This window comes from Cnephaeus nilssonii, assembly GCF_951640355.1.
Source record: "Cnephaeus nilssonii genome assembly, chromosome: 9".
Lineage (NCBI taxonomy): Eukaryota > Metazoa > Chordata > Mammalia > Chiroptera > Vespertilionidae > Cnephaeus > Cnephaeus nilssonii.
Genome location: NC_137080.1, coordinates 74,288,760 through 74,314,676, shown reverse-complemented (window position 1 = coordinate 74,314,676; position 25,917 = coordinate 74,288,760). Strand labels below are relative to the sequence as shown.

General features: G+C 37.2%; 1 protein-coding gene across 1 annotated transcript in view; it reads right to left on the bottom strand.

The window, feature by feature from the left end:
- Positions 1-9,382: 9,382 nt before the first annotated feature.
- Positions 9,383-25,917, bottom strand: part of BMP5 (bone morphogenetic protein 5) — a 113,810-nt gene continuing 97,275 nt past the window's right edge. Inside the window, exons 5-7 of the mRNA XM_079781460.1 lie at positions 16,159-16,235; positions 14,765-14,875; positions 9,383-11,101 (exon numbers count right to left, since the gene is read on the bottom strand). Coding sequence (XP_079637586.1) covers positions 10,952-11,101; positions 14,765-14,875; positions 16,159-16,235 — 338 coding nt within the window. The 3' untranslated portion in view covers positions 9,383-10,951. The remainder of the gene's footprint in view (positions 11,102-14,764; positions 14,876-16,158; positions 16,236-25,917) is intronic.

Sequence of the window (25,917 nt, the reverse complement as noted above, 5' to 3'; positions counted from 1 at the left end):
AAGTTATAGGGCCAGAACTAGCTGCAAGGTGGGCTGGGAATTATGATTTCAAGCTGAGCAGCTACATGTCCATGATGAAGAGAAGGGATTTGAGGGAGACACAAATTCTTCCTTAAGTTTTTTATTATATAATTACCTTAAATTTTTTCCTCAATTATTTTAATTAACCCCAAAATAAGTTGCATACACTTTCTGCTCTCATTCAAGTCTCCATGCTATCTGACACCTGCCTACATAAAGGTCACTATTTCCAAATGCTGTCATTTAAGCTTATTGTCACAATAAAATTAAACAATAAAAATTCCTCTTCAGCCTTTCCCTTTCTTGCTCCAAGCTCATTTATTCTGCTAGACTGTAATGCATTCTCACCTCCCAATGCTCTAAGTCTATATAACATCAAATTCCATGTCAAATGCTTCCTCTTCTATAGAGCCAGACTTGATCACTTTAAACCAGGGGTCCTCAAACTTTTTAAACAGGGGGCCAGTTCACTGTCCCTCAGACTGTTGGAGGACCGAACTATAATTAAAAAAAAACTATGAACAAATTCCTATGCACACTGTACATATCTTATTTTGAAGTAAAAAAACAAAACTGCAAAACCACCCGCATGTGGCCCGCGGGCCGTAGTTTGAGGACGCCTGCTTTAAACAAAATAACCATTCCTACATTATCATCCTGAACTCTTTACCTAGAGTTAGGGTTAGGGGCTAATTATTTTATTTTTTTAAAAGACTGTTATTCTGGAGCATTTTATAAATGCAAAGTAATCTTATATAATAAAACCCTAATATGCAAATCGACCGAATGGCAGAACAACTGGCGGAATGACCGGTCGTTATGATGCGCACTGATCACCAGGGGGCAGACGCTCAATGCAGGAGCTTTCCCCTGGTGGTCAGTGCACTCCCTCAGGGGGAGTGCCGCTCAGCCAGGAAGTGCATGACAGAGCTAAGGAGCAGCAAGTAGGTGGGCGGTAAGGAGTGAGGGGTCCTGGACTGTGAGAGGGATCCTGGAGTGCGAGAGGGATGTCCACCTGCCGGCTTAGGCGGACATCCCCTGAGGGGTTCCAGACTGTGAGAGGGTGCAGGCTGGGCTGAAAGACTCACACCCAGTGCACGAATTTCATGCACTGGACCTCTAGTACTTATATAAAAACTAGAGGCCCGGTGCACGAATTTGTGCACCAGTGGGGTCCCCTGGTGGTTAGTGCACATCATAGTGAGTGGTTGAGCAACCTTATCATATCATTAGCATATTACACTTTGATTGGTTGAACGGCCGACCGGATGACCAGACACTTAGTATATTAGGTCTTTATGATATAGGATGAATGGGATAGATTATTGCAGTAATAATCCCCAATATATTCATGCCTATTTGTATTTATTTCCCTTATGTATTTCCCTTTCACATGATCTCTGGGCTTGTGGAACAATAGCAAATGTGATACAATATCCTAAAAAAGACTTGCACATAAAACTGTGCTTTCTAACTTCTTTAGGAATCCTGTGACCACTAGCATGTAAATAAGCCTGAGTGAGCCTACTTGAAGACATATGGTCTAACGACCATCTTCCCTCCTGACAGACTGCTAGCACAAGCCATATATACTCTGAACCAACTACCAGAAATGTGAATGAGGCTATCTTAGACCATCCCAGTCCATCAGAGGCAGAAACTGACTGCAGCTGCAGGAGAGAGTCCAGGTAAGATCTCTAGAATAATCATAGCTGAGCCAAGTCCAAGTTACTAATCCATAGGATTGTGAGATAATAAATCTTTGTAACCCACTAAGCCATAAAGGTATTCTTTTCTACAGCAAAAGCTGAGACAATTTATATAGGTACATTTTTAAAAATATTAATAAACCATTTTTATTACCAGTCATACTAAATAATAGCATTGTACATGGTCCCCTTCTCAATTAAAATTACTTTCCCATCCCTTTGGGATAGCCAATACCTTGAATTATACATTTTTAACCTTTTGCACTCGGATGTCGAGTGCAAATTACTCTTTGAATGTATCAATAATTTGAAATATAAAAAAAATCCAAATAAATAAGTTTGTATGAAAAGAAACTCCAGTTTTTTATTCTACCACTGCGCTTTGTAAAATCTGGGGTATTTAAAAAATTAAATCCCGAGTAGAATAAAGGAATCGAGAAAAAAGCAAGTGAGTGCAAAGGGTTAAAATCATTATCTTGCTGTTGTTTAATGTGTATATAAGGTTATATCATTCAGTACTGCCTTATTTTGCAATTTATAAAAAACTAGAGACCCGGTGCACAAAATTCGTGCACAGGGCGGGCGGGGGGTGGGAGGCAGGTTGCCCCTCAGCCCAGCCTGCACCCTCTCCAATCTGGGACCCCTTGAGGGATGTCCAACCACTCAGCAGTTGGAGATCCCTCTCACAATCCAGGTCTGCTGGCTCCAAACCACTCACCTGCCTCTGCCTGATTGCCCATAACCTCTTCTGCCTGCCAGCCTAATCACCCCCTAACCACTCCCCTGCCAGCCTAATTGATACCTAACTGCTCCCCAGCTGGCCCGATTGCCCCTAACTGCCCTCCCCGGCTGGCCTGGTCACCCCTAACTGCCCTCCCTTGCAAGCCTGCCCCCCCCAACTGTCCTCCCCTGCAGGGCTGGTCCCTCCCAACTGCCCTCCCCTGCAGGCCTGGGTCCCCGCCCCAACTGTTCTCCCCTGCAGGCCTGGTCTCCCACAACTGCCCTCTTCTGCTGGTCCAATCACCCCTAACTGTGCTCCCTGCTGGCCTGATCACCCACAACTGCCCTCCCCTGAAGGCCTGGGTGACCCCCAACTGCCCTCCACTGCAGGCATGGTCACTCCTAACTGCTCTCCCCTGCTGGCCTGGTCTGCCCCAACTGCCCTCTGCTGTAGGCCTGGGTCTCCCCCAACTGTCCTCCCCTGCAGGCCTGGTCCCCCCCAACTGCCTTCCCCTGCAGGCCTGGGTCCCCCCCAACTGCCCTCCCTTGCTGGCCTGGTCTGCCTCAACTGCCCTCCTCTGCCGGCCTGATCACCCCCAACTGCCCTCCTCTGCTGGCCTGGTCACCCCTAACTGCCCCCAACTACCCTCCCCTGCAGGCCATCTTGTGGCAGCCATCTTGTGTCCACATGGGTGCAGCCATCTTTGACCACATGGGTCAGCCATCTTGTGTCTTGGAGTGATAAACAATTTGCATATTGCTCTTTTATTAGATAGGATAGGATTACATCATGCCATATGTAATCTTCTATGATGTATTTTATTTTTTCAACATTATGTTGTGAGCTTTAGACTTACATGTTTTCACTGCGATATAATATGATATCTTTGTCCATTTCCCATCGATCAACATCTGTGACATGCCTGGGTTTTTAGTTGTAACATACATATATTTGTTTGTTTGTTATTGGTTGCTAAAATGAACACTTTTGTCATAAACCTTCTTGTATAGTTTCCTTCTTCAGATCTCCACAAATGTTTCCATGGGGAATGTTTAGAAGAGGAATCATTAGATGGCAGAGTAATCATTAGGTGGCAGTGAGTGTTCTTTACATGATTATGCTCAATTGTTTTCAAAGTTATTTTCCCAATTTATGCTCCCATTGTCAGCATAATGATCCATATTGTCTCCAACCGCCAGTGCTAAAAACAGTCTTTAAAATCTATTTGCCAATCTGGTGGGAAATGTTATCTCACTGTGGTCTTTATTTGACCTTTCATAAATGTTAGTGAGATCAGGCATTGTTTTATATTTAATTGGCCATAACTCTTTCCTTTTTTGGGAAATGCCTGTTCAAATTTTTACTCATTTTTCCATTGAATGGTTCCTATTCCTTTTTCAGCCGTTGTTTTACTTTTTTTCTGTCTTCTTATCCCTAGAGTGGGTCTCATATAAAATTAGTTAATAAATAAGAACTCAAACTCTTCATCAAGGAAACTACCTTTTTTAGATAATAGAGAATGGCACATGTTCATTTACACAGCCTTTTCACTGATAATATTATAGTAAACTGGTTTGAAACACTTATTTCAGCACAGATTAACCATTTGTCTTTCTGGTTTGAATGTTTGTCACTCTCCACATCCTTGTGAAGAGTTGTTTGAAAGAAAAAGTAAGAAAACAGACTTCTTCAAGTTGTTCATTCTAGTTAAACATACAACAGACTTGGCTAAGATCTTCTAAATCAACTCCCACAACATCATCTAGGATGCAGCACTACCTAAGAGGGCTGTTAGAAACCTTGAATAATAAAACAGATAAAATACAGAGCACACTTAAAAGACTTCTTCAGACTCTAGAGACACAATTTGAGGCACTGATAGTTTAAACTAGTAAAACTGAAATAAAAGCAACCAGCACAGATTAAAGAAAGGTATCAAAAAAAAAAACACAATCCATACATTCTATTTTTGTAATTAGTACTAACACACAATACATGATTATGTCTAATGATAAATAAAATATCTTAACCCAAGAATAATAACAAATAATAATATCTACCTACAGTATCATTACACTATACCATCGAGAAAATTTTGGACTCATTTTCAAATTGTTTCCTTGTGATGTAAACTTTTTGTAGTAGTACTAGCATATTCAGTTCTCTAGAAACAAACTTTCAAACTTGCTACATTTTAATGCAAAAAAATTTCAGTTTTACAAAAAAAATAGCTGTAATTTTAGCCCAATATAAAGCTGTATAAACAAAAGAAATTTTAATAATATACAAAGGAACTTACAGTAAAGAGGTTAAAGGCAGAATTGTACCCTGTCAATGCTGAGAGACAGGGATGATCAAAAATCAACAGCACTTCTATGAAGGGTTTTCCAAGTATTTTCTTAGAGAGCCATTTTAACGTTAAGTAGTATTTTAAATCATTATGTCTCTCCTAAACCTTTAAAGCTCTCCCCTCATTACATATACAGAATTTATTGAAAACAATGTATTACTCTTTTGTTTTTTGTTTTTAAAGGACTCATTTGAATGTAACATCTGTGCCAGTGACAATTTATTCATGCTCCCAGATATTTAGCATCACCCACCTTTTTTCTCGTTACCATATTCACTTTACCAAAGCTCCCTGGACTGTTTAAAATGCACAGCAAACATTATTTATAAAATTATATCATGATGTTTATTAAACGTATACCTACTTTTTTTTCCCCTAAAACTTATAGAGAGTTTCAACTGACCTTTCTCAGTAAACAGAGACAACCTGTTTCATAAAGTCCTATGGCAGACAGGAGCAGAAATAAGTTGGCTGTCTTCACGTAAACACCTGTTTCATATGATTGGGCACAATTAAGCTGTTGGTAATAAAACCTGGAGGAAGGTTCTCATTTGTTGCTAGTACCTTGTATCTGCAGCGATGATCTCATTGATTACCTGGCTTTAAATACCACCGTATGCTGATCATTTACAGATTTGTGTGTCTGGTAAGACCTCTCCATTAATCTTCGGATTTGTATTTCAAGCCACTTTCTGGACATCTCACTCAGAAGTTACCATGCCCCAAATCAAACTCTCAACTTCTTGAGGCAATCCCTCCCTGTCCTCTGCTGGAGCTCCCTCAATGTTTCCTCCTTCCTCCCATTTCTTCAGGTCGTGCTAATGGGAATCAGCTTTAGCTCATTCCTCTCACATAGCAAATCCTGTCAACTCTACCTTTCAGAGGTTCAGATTTTCATTCATTCTCACCACTCCTACAATGACCTCACCAGCCCACCTTACCAAGTCCTCTGGGGCTGGATTTTCTGATATCCCCCTCACTGTCCTCCTGCTTTGTCTCTCCTACCCAGGGCTCTCCTCACAATTGCCCATGTTCCCTTAAAAAACACAAGCCTCTTCCACTCGAAACCTCCTAATGGCTTTGCCTATCTGGGCACCATTTAAAGTCCTTACAGTGGCCTTTAAGACCCTACATAATCGGACCCCCTGCTACCGGCCTGAGCTCCTGTCCCTCCCCTCTCCCGGGGAGACACCCCTCCTCTGCCTTGGCCGCACCTGCCTCCTTGCCGTCTCAGAAATGCCAGCCACCCTTTGGCCAATGCTGCTGCCTTTGTCAGGAACGCTCTTCCCGCAGATGTCCACAGAAGTCACTCCTGTGCTGGTCTCTGTGTTCGCTTCTGTGTCACCGCTGTACAAACGGGGCGGTGCTTTCCAGGTTCAGGGGGCCCTTTCCCTCGTGTAATTTAGAGGAGCTAAGTCACCCCGTGGGCTCCAGGTAGCCTCCTTCTTTTATCAGATTCGCATGCCCTACGTGTCCCTTCAAGAGGGCGTCTAGGATGACCCTGACCCCACTGCTCCCAGGAACACAGTGAAACTACAGGTCTGTATGGAGCAGTTCCCTCTGGGGGGGAAAACAACAACAAACAAACAAACATCCTAAAAACTGGAGGACACCTTCACATTCGGCAAATGAGAAGGAAACCACCTCATCGCAGCCCAAGAAGGGCTGACACACAATCTCAACACAGTGACCTTCGACTGGGAGGGAAGTCAAACCCCCCAGCGCTGGACACCTGAGAGCTGAGCGCCCCCAAACACCTGGCTTCAGTAATCAATGGGACTCTGGCAAAATGAGGAACCATGTGAGCCGGCACAGACTTACCTGCCGGGCCCAGCGCGGAAGCAGCCCTGGGAAAGCGCCCTGACTGGAAAGACACTCACTTGCTCCTTGTAAAGGGTTGGCCTGAGGGCAGAGACCAGCTGGGATTTTCTACGGTGGCTGGTAGGTGCCCTCCTCCTGCTCTCCCTCCCTCCTGCCCTCCCTCTGCCTGCCTAAAGCCAGATAGGGGGCACCTTTACTTATTTATTTTTCTTTTCCTTTCCAAAATTTCTTTCTTTTTTTTTTTCTTTTTCAGCAAGAGCACCTTTTGCACTCCTCCTCCGCTTTGCTCCAGCCACGGGCGCTGTCACTGCTTCTCCAGAGGCCCCATCGCCCAGAGGGAACCTCCATGCACCTTCGCTGCCCCCGTGTTCACGTCAGGAGACCTGGTTTTCTGCTGGTGCCTCCCAGCCGACACCCCTAGATCACCTGCCTCTGGAGGCCAGGGGAACTTGCATTCTTGGGTCCCATGGGACTGTAACAGTTGGAGAAACTGTTCTTGGCAGACTGTCACCCCCCCCCCCCCCCCAGCACTACAGATCACAGACCAAAACAAACCCTTTTTCTCCACAATTATTAGCAGCGAATATTTTAGCAGCCAATTGCCAAGTCATTAGTCTTGGACTGACCTGTTTGATGTGCGCAACAAAAAAATATTTTGCCTTCGGAAAACAAGAAAAATAGGTTTATTTGCATTACACTTATTAATTTGTGCAGTTATGCAGTGACTGGTAAGTTAATGTTCAAAAAAATATTAATTTTTATTAAAATGTTCTATTCTTTTATGTTAACGATTACTCATTTGTTTCAGCCCTTTGTATTCAGCATGTCTATATTGAAACAGACCTATGTTTCTATGAAAATTGAAGCTTTTGGTTTTTTGCGGCCCATGTAAACTTAAACCTTGTTTACTTGGCCCGCGTTAGTCTTAGAGTTTGACAAGCTTGGTGTACATACATTGACCTTGAGGCTAGCTGAGTTACCTGGCTCTGTCAAATTGAAACTAAGATGCAAAGGTGAAAGTGCAAGTTTTTAAATGTCTAAAATTTCTTTGTCATTTCTAATGGCTATATCTAATCTGGTTTCTCCTGTCTTTGAAATCCCCATCTTTCAAAAAGTCTTTAACAAATATTACAACTGACTGAAGTAATTTTTACAGAACCTTTGCTCTTTTTAAATTACTAACTTGGATATAGTGTCACTGTCCTGCCTAAATAAGAATAAATACTGGCATCTATTCCTTTTCCTACTTTCTCTGCAATTATGATCTTAACCAAACTTGATAAAATACAGATGTATAGATATATACTTAGCAATGTATACCCTTTATCGGCAAAGCCTTCTTCACTTGTAACTTTAAAAAGTTTGAAGCCAAAAAAATGCAAAGAGAAAACATAGAAGAGGAGGTAATATGAGATGAAAATTGGATGATAAATTGAGCACTTGACTGAATGGTTATAAGACGGTGACTTGTGTTTGGGAATGAGGATTTCTTCTGCCATGAATGGAGCTGCAGCATGAGCTAATTATTCATTGTAAATGTCTTGGGAGATGATATTTGCCAGACTGTATAGTAGCCAGTAGACTTTGACTCAGATTCAATGATAGTGATACAGGGATTATAAAATGAGATAAAAAATACTTTTGAATTTTCTTTCTGTGTTTTTCTTATAATTTTGTTCAATGTAAACATTTCTTTTTGCCTTAGTTTTAAAGAATTTGAATATTTGTGATTTATACCCTTCTATTTTCAAAAAGGATTAGGGGCACATTATAAAGCAAAAGTATGTAAAACAGAAAAATTAAAAACAAATACACAACAAAGTCAATATATAACTAACTGAAAAGACTTGAGTAGATTGGATCATAATAAAATAAGCCAAGCTATTCTGATTTTTAGTAATCAGAATACAACTGAAGTAATACTAAGAAGTTACAGTAACAGTTATTTGAGAATATGTGACTAAACATGTGTATACTAGAGGCTCAGTGCATAAAATTCGTGCACAGGTAAGGTCCCTAGCAGCAGGCAGCTGCCAGCCAGGGCCTCCCTTCACACCTGCCTTGGCCTGGCGCCGCCCGCTCACCTGATCCACCATCCCGTTGCGGTCCCACTCTCGTCATTGGGGCCGGCAGTACCTCCACTGCCGCCTGCTGCCAGCACCACATGGCTGAGGCCCGCCATGTTCCACGCCGCCCCCTGGTGGTCAGTGCACATCTAACTCCTGGTCGGTGGATCTCCCACCCGCAGGGACAATTTGCATATTAGCCTTTTATTATATAGGATTATTATATAGGATATGTATATACATATATAGATATCATTTGAAAAAATATGAAAATACTGATACCAATAATCTCCCTTCTTAAATGAAAGAGAATAAAGTGAGATATTTTCCTATTCTAATCATTTTTGCTATTTAAAAATTTCTTTGTTGTTTAAACAAATTAAGAAAATATTTAATTTATTGAATTTTGCTTTGCTTATTTAGCAGTCAGTTATTTATTAACACAAAAACTAGTTTTGGCAATTAAAAACAACATAAAGAACCATGTAATCCACATACCTTTTATATCTGATATTCTTATAGTCTCAGTTTGTGACATACTTACGTGTTGTATCCTTCAAATAAAGACTCAAACCAAGAAGCACAATAGAAACTAGCATAACAAGTTTAATATATTTTAAAATATAGAAATATATTTAAACAGCACATTTAAAGAATAATATAATAGACTTCCGTTTCTTATTCTTACAATGGTATGCCATTAATTAAAAAATATATTATTTAATGTACCTCCAATATAGTTATTATCAAATCTTTAAGATAAACTGTATGTTAAAACAACATTGCAACATATCTGAATTACAAACAAACCCATAACATTTTTAAGCTATTTCTATTTTTATTTGAAAGATCCAAAAGAGTGATTAATAAATGGTGCTTTATGAATACTCTAGATGACCTTTAAATAGGCCTAGCCATGGAGCCACGATAAATGGCAAGTTATCCATCTAAATGTTATTCTTTAAGAAATCAGTGTGTGTTAAAGGAAAGCCTTAGAAGACAGAGAGAGGAACAGAGAGAGAAAATAAATTAATTTCAGAGGGAAGAACACACATGCACATATACACAACAGAACCCTCCCATTTGGAATTATTTGTGCTTGGAGAAGGGTTTACAAAATCCCTTTACAAAATAAGGTTTTCATTGAGCTCATTCTCAAAGATATGAAAAATGGATTTCAGCTGTTCTTTCGAAATGGCAATTCTGTCAAAGCCATTCTGGGATTTTTGGTAATTTCCTCCAGTTTAGTTTCAGTGCTTTTACCCTAAATAAAATCCCTTGCATCACATCCATCAACGGACTCAGTTATAAAGGAGCGCTAAAGAAAATGGCTCTGTCTGCATCATGCTCCGGTATATTTTATGCATGCAGTGACTCTCGTCTGTGGGGAGGGAAGTGGAGCACACGTAAAGTTTTCTTTATTTTGGACTCCTTTTAAACCAGAAAAAAATCTGCAGCAGTAGTGTTCTAGATAATAGGCAGACATGATTTATTTGAGGTAAGAAGGTTGTACTGCCATTTTTTTAGTGTTAACTTGGAAAGTTATGGACACAGGCTCAAGCCTGTCTCCACAGAGTTCCTGAAGCTTTGAGCTCTTTGCAAAATCTGCAATTCACAAGCCAAGAAGGAACATGCTCCTACAGTTACACCAATTCTGTTAAAGCAAACAGTTACAACAATTATGTGCAATCTTTCAGATTCTATGTTCTGCCTACCATTTATTTATTCAAATCCAGTTCAACATTTCACTTTATTGAATGAAGTAGAAACTCTAAAAGAAAAAAAATGTATTTACCTAAACATTTTTGTTTGGGTTGTTATTTTTTTTTTAAGTTTTACTTCTAAATAAATATCCTATCATAGTTTTTATTGGAGCAACATAACCAAATGCATTCAGTTTCTTTCATCGATATTTAACAGTAAAAGGAGTTCTTATTTCAAAAAATATATTAAAAATTGTATTAGAAAAAATGTTGACATGGAATTGAATTGGACTTAACATACCTCATTGAAAGTTAGACTGGGCAATCGATTGTTTAATGTAGTGACCTATAAAATAGATTTTATTGATAAGGCATCCATAAAGGAGAATATATACCTTTAAATAAATAAAAGTGACTATATACATGATATTGTACATAGGTAGAGATGAAATGAGCCAGACTAATTTTACAAAATTCTCCTTTTGTCTGAAAGTATACTTTTTATTGTAGTCATAAACCTTAATACAGATCTTTTTTCTTATTTCCATTATGACTTAATATTAGTGGCAGCCACAGGAGCGCACTACCATGTTTCTGTATTTTTTCAAAATGACATTGGAGCTGTCGTCAAAGTATAGCACAGAGATGGCGTTTAATTTGGTTGGAGCACAGCAAGGCTTTGGTACATGGTCAGGAAACATCAGATGAACCTGGGAAAGAAAAAATGTTTTGTTTCTTTAAGAAATAAGGTAAATATTTTGTCTGCAGCTTTAAAATGGTTATGCTTGTCTTATCACTCACCATCAAGCACACCCTTCACTATTCTCTTTGTGTTCAGTAGCTGGGGTGGCTGGCAATAAAGGATGTGTTCTTAAGCACTGACACCTAGAATCAACCCAGCAGTTCTAATTATGTGTTGGGGTCTTGAAAAATGTTCAGACAGCTAAGGAAAATACCTTATATGGAAAAACCAGTGAAAATTTTCCTGGGAAAAAGAACATGGCAGCTAGAACTGAGTTGCTTTTGGTTAAAACGACTTCTATTTACTTCATGAGAAATACAGAACTTATAAATGCGAATCAGTAAAGCCACACAATTGGACTGTTGGAAAATTCAGATCTAAGAATTATTTCAAAGGGATAATTAAACAATAAGTCATCAAAATTATGTCAACTCTTCATTTTCCATTGTAGAGGAAACTTAAATATAACAGCAAAATAAACTCCAGGTATAACCCAATATTTGCTTTAAAGTTTAAAGCAATGATTTCAACTCTTCACAGAATTATTTAGCAGATTGGTTAGAGTTTAATATCCTTTTACTTTATTTCTCCCCTAGACTACCTCTAAAATGCAGGCTAAGCTAAATCAGAAGTAAAAAGCCTAATTATTTTACGAATTGACTATCCATCCCCCCAAAAGCCTAAAAAAGGTGGCTGTACATGGAAAGTGAAATTCTTAAATAAAGGGTTTATTCTCATTTTGATCAGACTGGCAGTCTGCCTATGGTCTGAGCAAGGAGCCAGGAGCTGGTTCCCCTGTTCCCACCCAACTACCCTAGTCCTTCCCTCAGAGGGGTTTATGGGAAGTCCCATTGATGAGTCCGGAGGGATCTACAAAAAGCAAATATAGCCTCCTAGAGTTTGGCTGTACAATGTCCTGGCTGAAATGATATAAGAGCCCTGCATATGGACAGAAACAGCAGAAAAAATGAGGTGATCTGACATGAACTTGAAATTTCCTAAGACCTCACAAAACTAAAAGTTGGATAGTTTCTACACATTTCAGATGCAGCTTGTGTCCCTCATCAGTTTTATCTTCCATAACACGCACATACGTGATTGATCACCCCGTTTCAACGGAGCTTGGCAGCCTCACGAAGCATTTGCTTAAAATAAAAAAATAAAAAAGGATTGTTCTTGAATGGTTTCGCAAACATATTAGTCACAAACATGCTCTCCTTTAACAACAAACATGCTTGTCTTCTTGTTTCATGTCCTTCATAGAACAAACAGAGAGAGTGCACAATGCCAGGGGGAAAACATCAAACTTCCCATGGACGCTTCAAGTTCTGTGATGACTTATATCCCACACCCCAGGACAGTGGTGCAGAGCGGGGTCTTGTTCCAAGTGCACATCAGATTTTTTTTAATGTTTGTTTTTCGACACTGCCTTCTACACTATAGCCCCAAAAGCTGACAATATGTAAATATCTATATATAAAAAAGCCTAAGCGACCATATGACTGGACGACCGGATGACCAGCTGGTAGCTGCGATGCGCACTGACCACCAGGGGACAGATGCTCAATGCACAGGATCGGGCTCCCTCCTGTCTAGATCGGGCCTGTGGAGATCAGGCTGAAACTGGCTATCCGACATCCCCCTAGGGGTCCTGGATTGTGAGAGGGTGCAGGCAAGGCCAAAGGACCCCAATGGTGCATGAATCCATGCACCAGGCCTCTAGTATATTTATAAGAAGAAAAAGGGAAATGAGAGAAAGGGTTGTATTTGACAGTTTTTTCAATAAATAAGCATTGCTTCGCTTGAGGGAAATGTTCATACATTAGATATGTATCTCAGGAAGCAAAAGTCTACTTTCTGAGTCATTAGAATGAGAGTAATAAGAGGCAAAGAAGTTTCTGAGAAATTAAGCGTCATTTTTTATAAGCTGATAGTGGCTGCCCTCTCTGACACTACAGAAACACGGTGATCATGGCTATCCCTTCAGGGCATGAATCAGCAGCATTGTTCTCTGTATGGTCAGCTCTCAGTCAACGTGAATTCTCATAGACATGGATAAAAGGCTAGACTTCATAGCATTTATTTTTCTTTTACCAGTGGGTGTTTGAATACAAACATTCATCCTTGCAGAGCATACCTGCTCCAGACCTCACAGAAAAGTTGTCCTGTATCATGAACTACTTATCTGTACAGATAGCAAAGATGAAAGCATATCAACCCTTGAAATTCCTCCAGGAATTTTCTCTATACTTTGCATATGGTATGGAAGTAGGCAATCTCATTGGTCAAGACTCAGAAAAAGAAGAAAATGAATGTGATTACCTTTCAAAATACGTATTTTGTTTTATCTCTCTGCTTCTCTTACACCATATTTCTTTCCAAAGTTTTTGCCAATGCCCAAGCTCTAGTTGTCATAGACGTGTCTTTGGTGTCTAGCTATTTGGTAGTACATCGGAAGTCAGTGAAGACAACAGCATAATGGGCATTCAAGAATTTAATCTATCAATATAGATACCCCATTCTTTATTCAGAAGGAAACTGAGCTACTCTTCTCATCAGCTTTCAATTTTCAATTAATTTTGAAGAAAAAAAAAAAGATAACCTCCTGAAGAGTCAACTCCTCACAAATTCTAATAGTTACTCTTTTTTTTTTTTTTTTTTTTTTTTGGTCATAAACAAGCCTCATCCACTAAGATAGATTATTTTACTTGTTTTTAATTTTTTTGCCCAATAGCTACTGCTCTCTTACTGCCATTCACCAAATAACCCCATTCCCATCAGTAAGTCTGGAATCTAAAATACTTTTTTTTTCCTTTTCTTCTCTCCTAATTACAATAGCTAAAATTTTCATATTAACCCTCACATTAATTTGCAATAATATCACATAGTCTATTGAACCTTCTAGGAGCCTGTCACTAAGTCTTCCAGAGTTTGTCCCTCTGCCATAGAGCAGGTACATCAGACTCTTAAAGAGGTTCCATGAGCTCATTAAATAGAGTACAGACACTTAAAGACCACGGAATCAACATCTCACTATCTTTTTCACAAAAACAAGCCTAGGCTATTACAGATTAAGTCACTATTTGATTTCATGAGTCTGGAAAGGGGAAAAAAATGAAGATTCTTTTTCATCTTAAAGGTAAAAAAGGTATTAAGAAATAGAAATGTAACGTCTACTTATATTCTACATTAAAGAGCTTTCATAATGTCACAGTGTGTTATAGAGCATCCTTAAATAATTAGAGTAAAAGTCCTTAGATGAAACTCACTACAGCTATTATTCAATGTTTTTGCAATAATTACTAATGAATTGTTAGGTTAGAAATAAGTCACTGGGAACCTGTGTGGTTAGTCATGTTGCATAGTGGAGCAATCGCAGAATGAACACATCATGTGATTACAACTTACCTAGCTGAATCCTTCCCTAATATGGAATCAGGATTCATCTTTAAACCAGCCGGAATTTCCTGACTATACCCATAATTTGTTACTTTGGCTCTAAAAAGTGCCAAACGAATTTGAGAAGAGGAGATAATGCACTAATAACTACCAATGGATGCTTTCTGTTAAAATAATTGTATATGAAGTTTTCATCTTAAACCAGTTTCAATCCTACAAAAACAAAGCATACCAGAGTTTGAACTATGGCATGGTTGGTAGCATTCATATGGGCATTGAGTGGAAAAGAACATTCTCCATCACAATAAAATGCAGCATATCCTTCTGGTGCTATAATCCAGTCCTAAAATGCACAAAAAAGGAGAAAAAAGTAATATAAAAATATAATTCTTAAAAATACTCAAATATATATAAATCTGGATAGGTTTCTTTCTCTTCTTGGTCCAATAATTAGTCTAATAGGATAGCCTCCCCCAAGCCCTTGATTTATTTTTAAGTTGACATTCACAAAAATATATAAATATTTTCACAAGAAAATGTCCTCTGTAATTTCTCCCAAGAGATTGCTATGTACAATATTCATAGTATGTATAAATCCATGCATTCATGAATAAAACCATAATCATGAAATAATATTCTAAATATTCTTTAAACAGGAAATGATGAACTCTGGAAAGTTCAAGTGAACCAGACCAAAAAAAAAAGTATAAACTTGAGATAATTCTAATTACTTCTTAATAACTCATTCCTGGTTTTGAAACTTGACAACCTCCGAAAGCTTTAATATTTGTTTCTTGTACTGTTTTTGTTTTTTTCATTCATGTATTAGCTTTATAGACTCTTTAGAAGAAATGAATTGAAGCAACTTCCAAAACTGCACATGAAATTTTTTAGGAAGCTAAAAAATTGACATATGTCATAATTGCTCTATTTTTTCCCCTAGAGAGGTAAAAATTGGCCCTAATGTAAAATTTGAAAATGTTGACATTTTAATATTACTTCTCAATAATATAGCTCATATTATGAGAACCATTGTAATCGAATAATATAATCTAAAAAACTTTAAATTATTACTACATAGAATTATTAAAAAACTCTATTGGTTAAATTCTCCTCCTTGCCCTATTGATGAAGCTAATCATATGTTTATGAAGGTAATCATATGTGAAAGACAGCAATAAGTTTGAAGTGCAGAAAAACAACTTTGTCTGAAAAAAAAATTTTTTTAATGACAGAGACAATAAAGTCAAGAATTCTGTTTCTTAGACTGATAGTTTGGGACCATTGGGGACAAAGAGAATTGCTTTAGTTAATCTGAAAAAAAAATAGTATTAAAATCAAAAGTTTGAAATACTTAAAGAATAAACCTTTTTTTCACTTTCTAAATATTATAAATATCCTTTCTTCTTCAACATAGTTTTTTTTTATTTTTACTATAAAACCTAATAATTATGTTTTTATGCTGAAAGAATAATGAAGAAAAAATAATGTGGATAATCCACATGCTGAATAGTCTGGTTACAATAACTGATTACTGTATTGGAAAATTTACTGACAAAGGTTACAAGGAACTCAGGATTTATCATAAAGCAGAAAAGAACACTTGAATTGATTGATCATTCTTACCTGCCATCCCAGGTCCCGGAAACTCACATAGAGTTCATGCTTCTTACAGGCTTGCTTTTGTTCGCTTGTATTATAATCTGAAGACAAAAATCAGATTTTAAACAGATGGCAGCTTATTGCGTATACTACTATTTCTTTGGTGAGGTCACTAATAAAAAAGAAGCTATATTTGAAGTTGTAAAATATGAGTTTGAATCTTAAAGCTAAAGCAACTTGCTAAACATGTGAAGTTACTCAGCTACTTGTTCTGAGTTTCTTCTTCTATAAAATGTAGACAATAGAATTTACCTTTTGGGGCTCTAACAAGAATTTGGTTAGACTCCCTATGTGATGGTGCACAGCATATGCCTAGCTGCTCAATGAATGCTTATTCATTAATTTGTGCATATTATAGTAGCACTTAATATATTTATATATATTAAATATTCATACAATATTTTTCAACATCATCCATGAAGTAGACAGTGGGAAAGTACCAATTGGGATCATACTGAGTTGATTTTATTTTAATAAATACGTTAAACTCGGGATACCCAAAGTTGACCATTTGATCATCCTCCCCAAATCTGTCCTACTGGTCGACCTCTCTGTTCTTAACTGATGGCAGTTTCCCAGTTTTATAACATTTATTAAATAAAAACATTTAAAAAAACACACAATTTGGAGTAAAATAAAAATATTTCTTTTTTTTTCTCTCCCACATCCAATCTTTCAGGAAATCCTACACATTTTGCCTTCAAATAGCACCAAAATACACCCTCTCTCACCACCTTCATGACTGTTCCTTGTCCAAGGCACCGTCATCTTTCACCTGAATTACTTACTGCAATATCCTCAATAATATTTTCCCTGTTCTGCCTGGCTCCCCTACAACAAAGCAGCCAAGTAGACCTTTTAATAAGTCAATTGAATCATATCACTCCCCAGCAAAATGTCCCAGGATGGTGCTCCATACCCATAAGAATGAAATATCCTCACATGCCTTATAAGGCCCCATTACTTCTCTGATGCATTTTCCACTCCTCCTCCTCTCCTTCACTCCAGTATGGCCATGCCACCTCCTTGCTGTTTCATGCACAGGTCAGCTTTCTGTCACCTTAGGGTCTTTGCTCTCACTGTCCCTTCTTCCTGAAATGCTCTTCCCTTGCATATCTATATACCTAATGCCTATAGCTTGTTCTGTTCTTCACTTAAGCATCATCTTGTCAATGAGGCCTCCACTGACTTCCTTAAACCAACACCCTAATATTCCCGGTCTCCCTCCCCTTTAATGTGCTATGCCATTTACTCATTTATTATGTGCATTGGTTCTTGTCTATTTCCTACTATGTCAACTCCTCAAGGGTAAAAAATCTCATTTGGTTCCGTTTGGTTCACTGGTATATCTCTGTGTCAGGAACAGTGCCTGGCATACAGTAGGTACTCAATAATTCTTGGAGGCCTTAATGAATGAATTCCTCAGAGTGTTACACAAATTATTTGAAGCAAATGAAATACATTATTTCCATTACATATTTTGGAATATAACCTGAAAAACCCGTAACTTTTAAAAATTGTTTAAAAGATTTAAGGATAAACGGAGAACCTCGATCTTGTTTCTGGAAAAAAACAAAATACAGAAGAAACAGATAACTTTACAGAAAATCTTTCAATATTGTCTTAAAGTTTGTTCACACCTTGCACCAAACGTATTTTAAAAATCAACCCATTTTGATTTTTTTCCAACACAAAATAAGAAAGAGGGGAAATTTTAGGGTAAGGGAGCCAGCAAAATAATTTATTTTCAAAGAAGACAGCTAAGTTTTTTTTTTTTCCTAGAAATAAACGCTGCATTCACTCTGACAGTCATCTCTGGCAAACCAATGTAGCAGTTTACTATGCGAAGCAGTCTGTCATAAGATATCACCTTTCAGTGTAATTATCCTCCACCTCTAAAGAAAATGTAGGCACATCAAAGATCCAAGGAGCCTGTCTTAGTGGGCCCTGTCATCTCCTTTCACAGTTACTTCAACTCCTTATTTATTTAACGTCAGTCTAGAAAACAAGATAATGATTAAATTTTAAACCTAGAGACATTTTGCCTTCTAATTCAGACTTATTCCTACTGTGCAATTACCTTCATTAAAACAAATTAAATATGTTGATAATGATGGGAGATGGAGGAAAGAGAATTTATTTGAGACCCAGCACTCATTCTCTGGGTAAACTTCTCAATCAGAAGAGCACAGAATGGACAAGCCTCCTATAACTCTATGTAAAACAAGATGAAATGGACAAGCTCCTGTGTCATTTTTAGAGAAAAGAAAAAAAAAACAGTTATAGTATTAGTTTGATTGCATAAACTTCTTGATATTTAGGATTTTTTAAAAAGCCAGCTATGCATTAGACCAGGGGTCAGCAAACATTTTCTTTAAAAAACACAGACAGTCAATATTTTAGGCTATGGGGTATCCCTTGCAACACTCAACTTTGCTGCTATAACTTGAAAGCACCCAGAGACAATATATAAATGAACGGATAAAACTTGACTTATGGATTCTGAAATTTGTATTTTATATGAATTCTACATGAAACAAAGTATTATTCTTCTTTGGAATCTTTTTCAAACATTAAAAAACGTAAAAAACATTCTTAGCAATTGGGCCGTACAAAACTGAATTTGGCTCGTACTTCACCAACTCCTGCATTAGACAATATGGGAAATATTTATTCTTTTGTCCTTGTCTTAATTAAAAACGCTGGATATGAATAACGACATTGTAGCCAATAACACATACAAGTATGTGTAAAAAGCCATAAACTATGTATGTGGTTATTTGAATTCCATTTTTATAAAAAAAAATAAAGTAAAACTTAAATGTCAAAATATATCTGTTCCATGTATGCAGCTTTTCATGCAAGCTAAGTGATGTATATAATGTAACATCGCATAAAGGTAACGAGCAATGAAATTTATAACAGAATCTGGTTCCAAGAGTCTGATTTCATAGAGCGTTAGGACCATATGCTTATTCTGTCAGAAATAAAAATTAATGGATACTGAGTGAAGTAAATGTTGTACCCAAACCAGCAAAGTCTGCAGTTAGGTTTTCTATAAACGGTTGGCTGAATAACTGAGGGAGGAAGGGCAGGGAAGTTAGATTTATATCTTTAAAAAATACTGATTGGCAGCCTTTCAAATATTAAAATAAAATGAACATAATGCTACTGTTGATGAACCTGCCCACAAATGAAAAGTTGTGCCAGAAATTACCAAAATGTTTTGGTGCCACAGCACATACTAGAAAAATTTGCTAACATTCCTCAATCACAATGCAGATATCATAAATATAGCATTTATTTGTTTTGTATCTTTATGCTAATAATATTGGGAAGTCAGTGCCAAAATATTTAAAGCACTGTTAAATATTTTATGCTAATTTCTTTGTAGTCAATTTCTGAAAAGAGTAAAAATTTAATTTTTCTTAGTTTGATTTTTTAAATTATTTTTTTCTAGAAAAAAAAATTACAAAAAATAAAATACATGGTGATTAAAAGTAGTTAAAAAATTTCTGAGGTCTACAGAGAGCTTCAATAGTCTGTCCACTCATTCCTGAAAAAAGCAACCAAATAAATAAATATAGGCTAGCCTATCTCTGAAGGGTACAAAAGAAAATCAAGTCCAAAAATATCTAGTTACCAATATGGGTTTCTTTTTCTTTAAAATTTAGTATTAGCCTCTTTAAGAAATGAAATATAGATAAATCTGTAACAAAACAAACAAACAAAAACAAACAAAAAATGGGAAAAAATCCAAAATAGAGTTTAACATTTAAGCACATCAATTGCTTAAACCAAATATGATAAGATATTGTGTTTCAAAGTAAAAGCCAAGATTTTAGCATTCCCATGCTTAGTTCCCCAAAGGAAAAGGAAGTCAGCATCTACAGCATCAGGATTTTATTTTATTTTATTTTAAATATATTTTATTGATTTTTTACAGAGAGGAAGAGAGAGGGATAGAGAGTTAGAAACATCGATGAGAGAGAAACATCGATCAGCTGCCTCTTGCACACCCACTACTGAGGATGTGCCCACAACCAAGGTACGTGCCCTTGACCGGAATCGAACCTGGGACCCTTGAGTCCGCAGGCCGACGCTCTATCCACTGAGCCAAACCGGTTTCGGCAGCATCAGGATTTTAATTAATTTATAGAAACTGGAAATGACAAATCAATGAGGATACAAGACGAGGTAAAGAAGCAGAAATGGTAAATTTTTTATTTGGCCTTGGGAATAGAGAAATTCATGATAAACCCAAAACAATAACAATTCCCCCCAAAGATGAGGAATTTCAAAATCCAGTGAACTCCTCACTTGAATGTATGCACAACACAGTAGGAATTAGTGTTATTTACTTGTGTAGGAATAACTGTTTTTTTCTTTGTTTGAATGTGTGATGCAAAACAGACATCTCAAAACAGTAATTATCTCGAGTGTTTGCTTCACGTGTTTAGCAAAGCACCTAGGATCCAACCTTCTCACCTTAGAGCTCACTGACTTAAAAACCTGTCCACAAACCTGAGTTTCAAACTGCCTTCCAGACATCTCTAAATGCAAGTTTCCCAGATGCCTCCTACTCACTGTTTTAATTTCTAACTTCACTCCTTTGATGTTTACTATTTTGATTAACAGGATCACCAGTAATCTAGTGGCCCAAGCCAGAAAATTTAGTAAGTTTCTTGATTTTCTCTTCCTCCCTCGTATCCTTCATTAAATCAGTGCACAAAGCCTCACTAAATTGACCAATTTCTAGACTAGTTAACTGCTTGGAAGCCCTTTTCACATTTGGTTACCTCCTACTACAACATCCTCTTCTGGTAACTTACTCTAGGATAACACTTTATCCCTGCTCTCCTACATCTCTATCAGTCTTTGGTCTCTTTCATAAAATTGCTTTTTCTCTGGATTCTTGAAGTGTTGATGTTCCCACTGGAGTCTCTCTCTCTGATGTTTTTCTCTTCCTCTGTTTCTATGGTACTGTCAAGTCCATAGGCTACATCTAACAATTTGGGCTCATATCTACATCTTTTCCTATGCCTTCCACTTATACTTGACACTCCCATCTCCAGAGTCCCGTTTTCACTCAGTCCCGGTTGGCCTCATTCCACATGTTTTGGTTTCCACTTCCACTCTCTCCAATCTATAATTTTTATTGCATGAGGTGTTGGACTAGGCCCCTAATCATATTTGGGATTTCAGTTTCCTCCCTTGGCATTCCACTCTTCACTCTGATACCAAATTTAACTCTCAAAAATGCATATCTGATTATGACTCTCCTTTTCTGAATGCCTATGTGAAGACACCATAGCTCCTTATCATCACATACCTACCCTTTATGACTTGGTTTCATCATCATTTTCTCGCTGATATAACACTCCTCTCACACAGGAATACTTACACACCCAGCCATTTGACACTGGTACTTGGCTCTATAACTATGCATATCAGTCTGAAAAGGCTTCATCTACCCCTCCATTTCTGGAAAATGTCTAGTCTCAAATAAGTGCCTTATGAAGTCTTCCAGGCTGTACTAGGGCACTAGCTTAGGTTCTTATAGTGTTAATTAGTTTAATCTAACTATTAAAGATTAATACCATAATAAGCATGTACCATGGTTATCAGTTCTTTACACATATTAATTCATTTAACCCTCACAACCTATGTAACCTTACCCTATGGGGGAGGTACCATTAAAATTTTCAATTTATCTATGAAGAAACAGAGGCAAATAGAGGTGACATATATTGTCCAAGATTATACAGCTAGTAAGGATTGGACCCAGGATTAAGTGATAGAATGATATGTAGATGATAGATAGGTAGGTAGATAGATAGAGTGAGCTAGATATTATAAGCACCAAAATAATTGTTGTTTTAGGAGGGATTTCCAAAGTTTTGCATAACTCAGGGTATAGACATAGACTTTTAGTGTTAATTACTATAGAAATCATGTGGGTTAGATGTATTCTTATATGTGCAGTCTTGAAGGATTTTCTTTGATTTTGAGAGCCCTGATTTAGAAAGAACCAAATGTCCTTTTTAAGAGTGATATGATTAAATAAACTCTCACAAGCACTATTGACTATATTGCAGTAGAGGTCACCAAGAATGAGATCACCAATTTGAAAGATGGTGGAGACATATTGTTAAAAAAAAATAGATAAAACAAGGATATAGCATTCTTAAAAAGGCAAAACTATGGAGACAATAAAAAGATTGGTGGTTGCTAGGGAGAAGTGGGGGATGAATAAGCAGAGGACAGAGGATTCTTAGGGCAGTGAAAATACTCTATGTGATACTATAACAAAGGATATATATCATTTTACATTTGTCCCAACTTACAGAATGTACAACACCAGGAGAGAACCCTAAGGTAAACTATAGACTTTGGGTGATTATGGAGTGTCAATGTGGGGTCATCTTTGGTTACACATATGCCATTCTGGTGAGTGATATTGATAATGGGGGAGACTATGCATGAGTGGAAAGGAGTGCATGGGAAATCTGTACCTTCCTCTCAATTTTGTTATGAACCTAACTAAAACTTCTCTTTAAAAAGTCCTTAAAAATACATAAAATATATCAATCATGTAGTTAAAAACACATAACAAAAATATATTCTCCAAAAGAGACAATCTGTGGAAGAAAAGGTTTGGAAGTACACGTACCCTGTTGATATCGGGGTAACCTATCTCAAAAGGATTAATTGATCAAAGGAGAATTCTAACCTTACTTATGACTTGATTATTTTTAAACAATGAAAGTGTATATCAAGTACATAAAATATTCTAAACAATTAATTCCAATTAATTGTTCTTTCTGGTTTTGATTAATATGTTTGTCCAAGAGGTATTAATTTACATTGCATTCACTAGGCAAGAGATAGTGCCTGTCAGAGTTAGAGTAAGTGCACAATGCTTTCATTATAATCACTTTTGGAAAGAAAGTGTCCTAAGAAATCACCAGGGTGTAGGGCAGGGTCACCAATAACTGGATTCGCCTTCAAAAATCTCCGGTATGGGGCACACAAATAAGTAATCTTACCAAGCAGTTCTGCAGTGAACCAGGACTTGCCTTTTGGCCTTTTAGTTTTTTCAAAATTCTTAATGCTCTATTCTTGGCACTGATATAGGACAGCATCTTGCTCTCAGTAGGTTCTTTAAAATTTTTACCAACCCGGTGCCTTTATATCTTAAAGAATGGCTAACCTAAAATTTAGCTATTGCCTCCATTTTCTTCCCCCCACACCCAAATTCAAATAAAAATCCACTGTACTGCCTCATCATGAAACAGGCTATTTCTCCTATAACATGTCTGCTCAATCTTCTTGCCAAAAAACTAAAGAGGAACGAAGAGGGATAGTTTCTGCAGAAAACCTGGGAGCTGCGGTTCAGTGTATTTTAACCTGAAGAGGGGGTTAGGTTTTCCCATACAGTCAACACATTAACTTAAACACCAAGTATTTTGGTGGTTTCTGTTATATGCTAGACATGGTCCTAGGCTCTCCCATAGGAGTATGCAAGAATAAAGGGGTATTAAGAAATCATAAGGCAAGAATCTTTGAAATAGGAAAGAAGTGGGGTAAACACAGCAATAATAACCTGGGTTTTAATTCTCCTCACTAATTGAGACTGTCAACATTTAATGATTTGTCCTGAAAAAAAAAAAATGCAATCAGGCAAACATCTACTAAAACACTCCTCCTTCCTTTCTTAGCCATGGAGTCTTTGCACAGTATTTTATTGTAAAAGCCTAGTACTATAATAACATTTATTATTTATATTTGGATAATTTTAAAATTTCACTAGCATTTCAAGTCTCCTACATATCATATTTTGTGTTTATATTAGCATTCCCTTTCCTTAAAGCCCTGTCTTTTAGGTCAAATTCCATAAGAGTTTTTTCCCGTCTGCTTGATTAGTACCTATTGAAAGGTTAAGTCTCATAGACACAAACCAGCTACTTTCTTCCTTTTTATTATCAAAATATGAACTCGTTCCAAAACCATCTACCACATATTTCACAGAAATGGTTGCCAATGACAAACTTTTAAAAGAGAAAATATTGGTCTATATTAGAATAATTTTGTGCTCTAAATGGTGTTAGGAAACTGGTGAAAACTTACGTGATTTCTGCCCCATATGTTTTATTCATCTCTCGGTATAGAAGTACATTTGTTACTTGTGGTCAGGAAGAGAAGATAAACAGAGCTCACCAATGGGGAAAAGGACTTTGATGATTTCGGTCTCTAGAACGCCTCTGCCAGAGATGTTATGAGCTCAATAATAAGTACAGGACTTGGGCTTTTCCCTTTGTAGTCTCCTCAAAAAGTATTTACTATTCTATTCAAGTTTTAACAAACCTTTTTCTTAATGCAGTCTGCTACATTAAATTAAAAACATTTCAACCAATTTCAGACCATTCTACATGAAAAGAAAAATATACAACTTTGACAGGGGAGTATTTACAAGGAAGGGAAGGTCTTAGAAAGTTGTTTTTCCCCAGCTTTCATATTAACCAATTACAATTTTTGCCAAACTAAATATCTTGTGAAGATCTTTATAAAATAGATTGGTAATGAGGCACTACTATCATGTTTTATTTTCAAGTGAAAAAGATGGTTAAACTTATTTGTTGGATAATTATTTTAAAACATCGCTCTAGCCCTGGCTGGTGTGGCTCAGTTGGTTGGAGTGTCATCCATACACCAAAAGGTTTCAGGTTTGATTCCTGGTCAGGGCACATGCCTAGGTTGTGGGTTTGATCCCTGGTTGGGGTATGGACTGGAAGGCAACAGACCAATGTTTCTCACATTGATGTTTCTCTCTCTCTCTCTCTCTCTCTCTCTCTCTCTCTCTCTCTCTCTCTCTCTCTCTCTCTTCCCTTCTTTCTAAAATCAATAAGCATGTCCTTGGGTGAAGATTAAATAAACAAACAAACCAAAAAACCACATCACTCTATACATAGCATGTAATTCAGTATAATGTTGTTTTTTTCCATAAAGAAATCTTCCCTCTTGCTTCTGTTGTTAAATACACCAAATAGATTTCTTTCTAACAGTATTCTCCTAGTGCCCATAGTTTAGGAAGTTTCCAATGAATTCCACTTATTATTTTTGTTGACAGTCCCAGATGCAAAAACAAACAAACAAAAACTTATGTGTTTTTATATGATTTATCAGTTTTAAGTGATTGGGGGGAGGGGAATGAAGAGTTCAGGTATAATGGCAAACACTGTCTGGATGTGTCTTTTCAAAAGAGTTAAGCATCCTAATTTGCTAAAAAGCCATATGCAGGGATTACATCTGTTTTATCCGCCAGTTCATCTATTGTGCCTCGCATGTGGTGACCATTAACATGGAAGAACACATATTTCACAAATGAACCAACATTTTAGATTAAGTTGAGTGCTACGGTAACTTTTCCCCTTTAAATAGACTTATTGTTTAGAGATAAAGATAATTTTTTGGCATAAAATAGCCATCATTTTTATCTAAAAAGAGCTTATAAAAATCTGTCTGTGGCCTGGACTAAACAAGGCACTTATTGGCATAAATAATATAATGAAATCACTTCAGATTTTGGCACTTAGAAGCATTTAGATCAAATTTACTTTTATAATCCTTCTACCAATCAATAGATTAAATTGCAAGCTCATTGGGATCCATTGTGTGTTTATAATATTTCATTGTAAGAGTTTATATATACATGTGTGTGTA